General features: G+C 48.6%; 1 protein-coding gene across 1 annotated transcript; it reads left to right on the top strand.

Moving 5' to 3' along the window:
* Positions 1-1940: 1940 nt before the first annotated feature.
* LOC130379867 (neuronal pentraxin-1-like) lies at positions 1941-6297 on the top strand. The gene is made up of 5 exons (XM_056586984.1): positions 1941-2443; positions 2839-3046; positions 4030-4277; positions 5053-5232; positions 5738-6297. Exons 1-5 carry the CDS (start codon positions 2021-2023, stop codon positions 5957-5959), a joined length of 1281 nt encoding a protein of 426 aa, XP_056442959.1. The 5' UTR covers positions 1941-2020; the 3' UTR covers positions 5960-6297.
* Positions 6298-10000: the final 3703 nt, after the last annotated feature.

The raw sequence follows: 10000 nt of genomic DNA, 5'->3' as shown, positions 1-10000 counted from the left end.
GACTGATCACTTTACACATTGTTTCCAGCGGTGGACTGGTTCAGGGTGAGACTGGGGTGGAAGCCAGAGGTAGACACGACAGAAGGTAAGGCGGACGCATGCAGAGTGCAGGGGCTGGATAGGCGTCTCGTAGCGTTGACATCGCAGTGCCGTAGCATATTCCAGTGGGCTACGGGTGGAATCCAGTGGGTTCCGATGCGCAGCTGCAGGATTAAATATTTGTACCTTCCAGAAACATAAGGGCCCGTCACTTAGCGGTGGCTAATGGTAAGGATTGCATGTGCAGCCATCAGGGAAAGCTGCCTTTGGCTGCGCGGTGCCATTAACTGTTTGTTATCTCCTCCTTTCCTCTGCTGCAGATTGGCAACTAGCTGATTACCACTCCATCGATCTATAAGTCAATAAATTAAAGTGACGTGATTGGTCCGTTTTCATCTCATCACAGCCAGCTCCTGGCGGGATATCCTGATTTTGGACAAACTATAGGAGATTTAACTGCCGATTTTTTACGGGTCAAAAGTTGACGACATCTCTTGATATAAACAGAACACATAAATAAATTAGCATACTGAATGCGTCACACTCAGCATATCTAAGTTATGTTTGGTCATATTTGCACAAACGGATGATTTCAATAACCCAACGTTGCGCTATAGGCCTATATCCCCTATATATATTTTTCAATTATTAATGTATGCAATAGCCAAGCATACCCCCGTCGGCATAAAGCCATCGCAGCGGCTTATTCAATATTAATAATTCTTATGATCTGTCAAAGCAGCGAAGGAGCCAGAAAATTTAGATCGGTCTCTTTCTCTTGTCTTGTCTTTTCATGTTTCATTGCTGCCTCTGGCTGAGCCACCGGAGTATTACATCCATGTCCGTGCAGGTAGGATAAGGCGGGCCTACAGGTTATCGAATATGACGGTGGAAAGTTATGACGAGAGTTATGACCATAGACCAATGACAGCTCATAAGCCTATTAATTATAGAATAATAATAAAAGTAATCCATCAATCCATCATTCACCCGTTTGTTTGTGCGTTTAGTCTATTCATCAATTACGTGTATTCATTTATTATTTGTAATTTTTTTATGAGCAGCCTTAGACCTACGGCACATTGATGGTGTGTTTTTAGCATGTGGAGTATGAGAGATGCAGCAGTGAAAAGCCGAGAGAAACACACTGATGCCGACGAGAGACACAGGGAGAGAGGAGAGGAGAGGAGAGGAGAGGAGAGGAGAGGAGAGGAGAGGAGAGGAGAGGAGAGGAGAGGAGAGGAGAGGAGAGGAGAGGAGAGGAGAGGAGAGGAGAGGACAGGAGAGGAGAGGAGAGGAGGGGAGAGAAGAGGAGAGAAGATAATATGAGAAAGGAGGAGAGGAGGGAAGAGAAGAGGAGAGGAGATCAGAGAAGAGGAAAGAGAGAGCGGGAGAAGAGGAGAGAAGAGATAGCGCGGGAGAAAATAAAGGAGGGAACTTTAGCCGAGCGTACGCTCTCACGATTCTCCCCTTCAAAGCAAAAAAGTCTTCACTGAATGACTTCACTCAAATACAGAGTTACTAACCCCTTGAAATCATTCACTTAAAACGAATTGCGCAGAAATGCACAATAATCACATCCCAGGGCGTTCTATAAATGAACCATGAAAATAATTCCGCCAGAATGCCGAAACAAGCACGAGTCAGACATTCTGTGAAATAACAATATTTCGCTCTCCAACTTGGCTGCTTTTATTGTCCGTGTTTCTTCTTAACGTCGTGCTGCTGGAGCGCATCTTCCGCTTTTATCGACATTTGGGTACCACCTTAAATAAGTGGGCGGGGCCTCGCGTTAAGAAACTCGCTGCTCCACTCCGGTGATGCAGCGAGCGCGTGCTGCACCGTGTCCTATATAAGGTGGGCTGAGCATCTCTCCAGGCTCAGACCGGTTGGACAGCTCCGTGGTGCTGAAACACCTGAACCCCCTGATCTCCAACATAGGCTGCACGTCGCGGTGTGTGGCACGGAACCGAGAACAGCCATGGACGGATTCTCTTGGAAACTTTTTGTACTTTCTTCTTGCCTCATGGCGGAGGGGTCTTCGCAAGACTTCGGACAGACCCAGTTTATTTGCACTTCGGTACCCAAAGATATGGACCTGTGTTCGGCCGCGATGCAGAACAGCGGTCCGAAGGAAGACCTGAAGACAACGGTCTTGCAGCTACGGGAGACGGTGCTGCAGCAAAAGGAAACCATCATGAACCAAAAGGAAACCATACGGGAACTAACGTCTAAGTTGACCCGGTGCGAAAGTCAGAGCCTGCCCGAGTCGGGACCGGGCAGCGCTGGGCGGCGGCCCGGGTCGAAGAACACCATGGGGGATGTATCTCGCGGGCCCACGGACACCCTGACCCAGCTGGGACACACGTTACAGACCCTGAAACAGAGACTGGAGAACCTTGAGGTAGGCAACGCGACTTGGAGCCGCCGTGGGGGTCCGTTATGGGGGTCCGTTCCCACGGATCACGGTTTCGTGTCTCATTAGGGTAAATTAGGCGCGCCTGTTATGTTAATACATTTTATGTAGGGTTTTAGGTTTATTTAAACTATCCTGAACCCACATTTTGGTTACAAGGGATGTAAAATCAGAGCGAATATGCTTGCCGCAAACGATGCCGTTGGAGGCTCTGACTGAACGGTTAAATAATAGTCCGAGTGCAGCTTCAGAAAGAACAAGTTGAGCGCGACTTCCTGAAAAAGAAACCTCTTCTTTTCGGACCAGAACCAAGTCGCCCAACAAGCGCTACTTTGCCCCACACCTGTTTAACCGAAATCATTTCTCCCTCCCCTAAAACCCAGCAATACAGCCGGGGGAACAACACCATCCAGGCCAACAGTTTGAAGGACCTGCTGCAGAACAAGATCGACGACATGGAGAAGCAGGTCCTGTCCCGGGTCAACACGCTGGAGGAGACCAAGCCAGCACCCCGGAACGACACGGACCAGCGGAACAAAGTGGAGTCCACGCTCACTACTCTGCACCACCGCATCACCGACCTGGAGAAAGGTGCGTCTCCACACACACACACACACTACGTCTGTTGGGAAGGGAAAAGACGACGATGGTGGACTTTCGTTTGGGTGGATGGAATTGTGTTTTTACTTTTTTGGTCGGATTGCGGTTAGTTCTTTGGAATCTGTTTCTGTAGTACACGACGAGGGATACGCACGAGGGGGGTAGCCCACATTGCCGCAGCGTTTCCGATTCCGATGCGCACATTTGGAGCAGGAGAGAGAGAGAGAGAGTGGGAGAGAGAGAGAGAGGGGGGGGAGAGTGAGAGGGGAGAGAGAGGGGGGGAGCGAGAGGGGAGCAAGAGGGGAGGGAGAGAGAGAGAGAGAGAGAGAGAGAGAGAGAGAGAGAGAGAGAGAGAGAGAGAGAGAGAGAGAGAGAGAGAGAGAGAGAGAAATAACTGCATTGCTTTGCATATATCACCACCAATTAACTTGATCTTTATGGGGGGATTATGTTGTTTCTGACCGCGGGCAGTGTGTATTCTGGTGTTATTTGCAGTTGAAGTCTGGAAAAATGTTACACTTAATGAGAGCCGCGCCACTTCAAAGGGTTCGCCGTGAAATGCCCGCGAAAAAATGTCGACAAAATATTTTGCGTTTGTTTTTTACATTATTTTTCACTGCAAGTCCGGAGTGACTGGCAGCGCGCAGAAGCCGAGGGAGGAAACACAGGCGGCGCCCTTTGATCGCTGAAAGGGCAATTAAAGCCTCCGGTCAATTAAAACAAAGCAACTTGGGAATTCATGTTTTTTCGGCGAAAAAAATACACAAACCTGTTAGCCCAGGCACTCGATCTCGTGTAATGAATTACTTATGGCGTATAAGTGAAATATACCCCTAAGACTGTGTTATTTTATTTAATAGTCTGACAGCCATAACAATCCACCATTTCAAAACGCTGAACATATTAGACCTATGCTGCCTGCGCAGTGGACTACCGTGTGACTAAAGCCGTTTTTTTTCTCACTCCTTCCACAGGAAAAGAAAACCGACCGATGGATAAGTTCCAACTGACCTTCCCCCTCAGGACCAACTACATGTACGCCAAAGCCAAGAGGAGCAGTACTCTGCCGGAGATGTACTCTTTCACCGTGTGCCTGTGGATCAAGTCCAACGCGTCGCCCGGGGTGGGCACGCCCTTCTCGTACGCGGTGCCCGGCCAGCCCAACGAGGTCGTGCTGATCGAGTGGGGGGACAACCCGATGGAGTTCCTCATCAACGACAAGGTAACGGACCGGCGTTTTAAAACTCACCCGTTTCGATATGCCTTCTGCGTCAGAGGGTCTGCAGCATTTCGGAAGAGAGGGGCCTCAAGGCTGACATTTTGGATGTGCGTCGCCCCTGGTTAACTGTATCAAATACAAATTAAAGTAAAAGAAAGCATTTTTGTTTGTATATTATATTATATTATATAATATTATATTATATTACACAAACGAGTATAGTTTTTATGATGTGTTATACAAGCATAACACAATATGTTATACAAGCATGACTTGTATAATACAAGTCATGCCTGCCTATGCTTGTATAACCCTTGTATTATACAAGCATGAGTTAATACATAAGCCTACTGGTATCTTATCAACTAAAATGCAAAATATCACACAAGTTGCTGTCATTCCAGTCCATAAATAAAGATTCACGTGGTATTTGAATTCCTTAACCAAAACAACAATGGAACCCCCTCCATGATGAGCATGGAGGGGAACCACCCTGTGGGGAACCATGACATGACATGAAGCCATGTGCCCGGTCTATTACATACATCACAGCTCAGCTCAGTCACAATGCCGTCGTTACTTAGGCCCAATCCCATTTCTACTCCTTACCCCTTCCCCCTTCCCCCTTCCCCCTTCCCCCTTCTCCCTTCCCCTTACCCCTTCAAAACCAGGGGGAGGGGTAAGAGGAAGGGGTAAGGGGTAGAAAAGGGATTGGGCCTTAAGTTCTCCATTAACCCTTTGGCCCCGCCCCCCCCCCCCCCCCCCCCCCCCACTGCAGGTGGCGAAGATGCCCTTCCTCATCAACGACGGCAAGTGGCATCACCTGTGCATCACCTGGACCACGCGCGACGGCGTGTGGGAGGCCTTCCAGGACGGGGTGATGAGGGGCACAGGGGAGAACCTGGCCCCCTACCACCCCATCAAACCCCAGGGGGTGCTGGTGCTGGGACAAGAGCAGGTGAGCGAGGCGATGGTCGGTGTCCCTCAGGGCTGTCGGTGTTTTAGCTGCAGTTTCCAGAAAGGCCGTGTTTATGCGTCGCCTGTCTTTGGGGAACAGGAATAGGGATTCGTAACGTCTTTGTCTGTGAACATTGCGTCTCTGAACGTATCAAAGGCGGTAATATTCATGTTTCCTTTATGAAGCCACACTGGGATTCCATAGCAACTGGAGTGTGGCACTAGTTTTTTGGTCGAGTTTGTTGTTCTAACACGACGTCGCAGGTCTTTGTTCCTTTTATTATGATTTCACATTTGTCGTTCGTGTTGCATGAACAGTCTCAGACAGGGGGACCGCACATCGGTCACAGCATTAGTGACGTGATGTTTTTTGGAGATCCACACACAGCCCCCTCACACAGCATGCCTTCTATCATACTGGACGGATTTGAAGTGTGAAGAGTTTCCATTGACATCGTTTTCATCACTCAGCTCTCCTCCTTAATCTCCCTCTCGCTCCCCTGCAGGACACATTGGGTGGAGGCTTCGACGCTACTCAAGCATTTGTCGGCGAGCTGGCGAACCTGAATTTCTGGGACAGGAAGCTGTCCATTGGGGAGATTTACAACCTGGCCACCTGCAACAGCAGAGCACAGACGGGGAACGTCTTCTCTTGGACCGAGGCGAACATTGAGATATACGGCGGAGCCACAAAATGGACATTTGAGCCTTGTCGCTCGCCAAACTAAATCGTCACGCCGACTTGGTGTACGAATTCCGTTGATCATCGTCTTGAGTTTTGACATTCGTCGGAAACGACTTGAGCTTCATTTATCGATAAGCCTCAGTTTGTTGTTTTCCCTCCAAATCCAAATCCACGCCCACTTAGATATTAATGTGCATAACAAACACACACACACACACAAACAAATCTCGAGGTTGAAAAAAAAAGAATCCCATTCTTGTCGGGGAAAAAAAACCTCAGTGGAACAAAAGTGTCAGTATCTGTTTTCTCTCGGGAGGTTCGGTTAAAAGCACTTCTTCTTCTTCGCTCTCTCTGGGTTTCTTTTCCTTCTGCTTTATTTCCTCCCTGGAACTGGCAGCTGAGCGATCGGCGACCGATGCCATAACTCCTCCCGCGCGCCTCTTCCGGCGCACGGGAGATTACGCCGTCTGCCCAATTGTTGTCAGTGTTTGGCGCCGTGAAGTGTTGTCTGACGCTTCCCCTACCCCTCCCCTCATCCCCTCCCTCCCTCCCCTCCCTCCCCCCCTCCCCTCCCCTTCCCTTCTCCCTCCCTCGTTAACGGCGCTCCCGCCACCTCCTGCCGTCATCTCCGGAACTTGCACTGTGACTGAAGAGGGGGAGGGAGCAGCCAGAACGAGGCGCCGGTGTCGAAGGACACCGCAAAGTTAAGACTGTGGTACAAGTCATGATGTAATTAATGTTTGCTTCAAAGTGTTTCTGTAAGAATGTCGTTACTTGCCAACATGCTACAAAAAGCCTGGGTGCCTTGGGCCGGTACAAATATTCAGCACATTCAGTATGTTTATGTTGTTGTTGGTTAATTTTTGCGGAAAAAAATCCATGTATTGTTCCATTCTGATTTGTTTTGGGAGGGTCTTTGCAGGGAGGGTCGAGTTTTCTGTATTTCTGGTACATGTTATTATGCTTTACAGTGTTCTTTGGCGGGTGTTTGTACTGCACTGTATTAGGAATGTTCCAGTGTCTGTATAGTAACAGCATGAATGACAAGAGTGCTGTGAAAGCATTGTTTAAATTCTGCTTTCCTATCTTCTCTGGGTCTGGGTTTTCTACTTTATTGTTATATGCTCAAAGCATGGCAAAACCGAGAGATGAAGACTTTAATTTTTGTAATAAAATTGTGATACTTAATGTTATGGTGGTGCGTTCCTGGCTTTGGCCGTTGTCTGTGACAGGGTTCGATATAGGTGGGGAGCGAAGGAGAGCGAGAGAGAGCAAGTGAGAGAGAGAGAGAGAGAGAAAGAGAGAGAGTGAGAGAGAGAGAGAGAGAGAGAGAGAGAGAGAGAGAGAGAGAGAGAGAGAGAGAGAGAGAGAGAGAGAGAGAGAGAGAGAGAGAGAGAGAGAGAGAGAGAGAGAGAGAGAGCCAGAGCGAGAGAGAGAGAGACACACACACAGAGAAAGGACATCAAGAGGTTACACAAAGAAAATAAAGGAAAGAGGTAAAACGAATATTCTTGAAGTGAAATATGCAGTAGTGTGTACAGGTAGTGGGAATCTGAGGGAATGAGAGAGAGAACGAAGGAGGAAACAGGGAGATAAGACTGCAGGGAGGGCAGGTGCTGCAAAAGAAAACTGCAGATGACTTTACAAAGTGTTGAGCAGATGAAGAGGTAGAGAAAGGCTGGACATCACTGGGCAAGATAAAGTGAAGGTCAAAGAGCCACTGGGTGGAAAGGAGGGGGAAACAATCAAAAAAACAGTTTGACGTGCTAGCGTTGTGTGTGTGTGTGGCCGAGCGTAGGTGTGTGTGTGTGTGTGTGCGTCTGTGTGCCTGTGCCTGTGTGTGTAATGTGCAGGAACAAATCTCCTTAGTGCCACATTGTTCCTACCCTTAAGAAAGCAGGGCCGTTGGAGCGGGAAAGTGCCGTGTCATATCATCCTTCACGTTAGTGCAGGCAGAGCAATCCGGACAGCCGGCCGTCGCCTTACCCCGGCCAGTAATTGGGCTTCCCACATCCCTTTCCTGTTGCTGTTGCATACATCCATAATTCAAATGATGCACTTTGTTTGTTTGTACACTTTCGGTGCAGAGTGTTAGTGTACACACACACACACACACACACACACACACACACAGACGCACTCAGAGACACACGTGCATACACACATTACACGTGCACAGAGACGGACGCACACACACGCACACCCTGACGCGGCTGTGGGTGATACAGCTCCAGAGACGGTGCATCACTTTTGCGCTGCATACCACCAAACATTTAGCCCACAACCGCTGTCACGCCTGGCCCCCCGCCGCCGCCAGCACACCCAGGCCCATCGTCGGCATCATCGTTCATTCATTCATACATGTTCATTCATGCAGTCGCTTGCATGTGTTTTGCCGGTCGGTGAAAATGAACACACGTAAAAGTGAAACAACATCAAAAGGACAAAACGGGCCGATATGTGGGGAAGAATTTGATGACATCTGTTGCCCCCAGCAACCAGGGGGGGAAATCTTCTGCGGGGAAGGGGGAAGATAACTAAGAGAGCATTCGTGCCTACAGGTAACCTTGTTTTCTCGTTGGCGAGCAAGGGAGTGCAGCAATGGGATAAAGGAGCGAACACAGCACCACTAAGTACTTCGAGGGGCTATACAGACATACCCATTCAGTGGCTGGACAACGGGCCGAGGCTGAGGCATGTCCTGGCCTTGCTCCGGGAGCAGCACGTTGGATGGAAAGCTGCTCTGAGGAGCCGGGCTATTGTGCGGCTGGCACACCACAAAATGGACTTCAGCCGGGAAAGGCTGCCTGCTATCGGATGAACCCTCTGCCTCTTTGTAGTCCCGACTATACAAACATCGTCCTAGTTAGGATGGCAGTGTAGCCATCCTAACTATGACGATGTTTGCCCTAATGTGCGTGGTAATCGTGAGACGCTGTCGCATGGAGAGGATGACACGCGCAGCTTTTCAGATGACAAGCTCTGGCATTGGCCCAAAAAGCTTTGAGAGTGAAGAGATTCTGTCAATACATGCCAACCCGTCTCAAACGTGAAGATAATCCTGCAAGTGATCATGCAGGAGGAATTGTATTCAATTGGATTTGTTTCTGATCCCTCTTCCTGTAACTGTGGTTCGAGGGCACGCTGTATGATTTACTGTAACTGCTCAGAGTCATAAATAATACATTTGAAATAGTTTCTATGACAATGCACATTACATAATGTTTTGCTGGCAAAGCACATATTCTAGGACACCTCTCCACCTGGCATTTTAAAACTGATGATGTTGCTCGCGTTGTAAATTAAGAAAAAAATGCTCTAATTTAGGTTTTCTCAAGAGGTTCCAACAACAAAGTGAACTTTTCTTGGTCATTTGGTCTGCAAACATTCAACCTAAAATCCTTAAAGATAGGTCAAACACACTTACACACATAGACACACACATACACTCCCCCCCCCCCCCCACACACAAACACACACTTGGCTTTACATTGTGAATTTAAGGTGACCCTATATGACCATATACTGCTTACGTTTACATACGAATAAATTAATGTGTGCGTGTGTGTCCATGTGTCTGAATGTGGGATGTGGCTGTGTGTGTGTGTGTGTGTGTGTGTGTGTGTGTGTGTGTGTGTGTGTGTGTGTGTGTGTGTGTGTGTGTGTGTGTGTGTGTGTGTGTGTGTGTGTGGGTGGGTGTGTGTGTGCGTGCGTGTGTGTGTGTGTGTGCGTGTGTGTGTGGGTGCCCGTATATGGGAGTGGTGTGCCTGTCTCTGTGCGTGCATTTTTTTGCCTGTGTGTGCGGGTGTGCATGCATATATATTACAACGTGTGTGTGTTTCAATGTGTGTGTACTGTGTATGTGAGTGCATGTGAGGCCGTATATAAGTGAGTGTGTGTGGGTACGACTAAGCAGGGTTGATCCTGGGGCCTTGCACGACATTGATTGGATCAAGAAGCAGCGATAGGACATCTCTGACACCTTATTAATTCATAAACGGTCCCAGGCAGCCGGAGAAGAGCAAGATGAATAATGTACTGGTCAAAGATCCAGGGGGTGGTGTTGACACCGGATCAGCCCCAT

The sequence above is a fragment of the Gadus chalcogrammus genome, chromosome 3, assembly GCF_026213295.1.
Source record: "Gadus chalcogrammus isolate NIFS_2021 chromosome 3, NIFS_Gcha_1.0, whole genome shotgun sequence".
In the NCBI taxonomy this organism is placed as follows: domain Eukaryota; kingdom Metazoa; phylum Chordata; class Actinopteri; order Gadiformes; family Gadidae; genus Gadus; species Gadus chalcogrammus.
The sequence above is the reverse complement of the archived record's forward strand: the minus strand, read 5'-3'. Positions and strand labels throughout refer to the sequence as shown.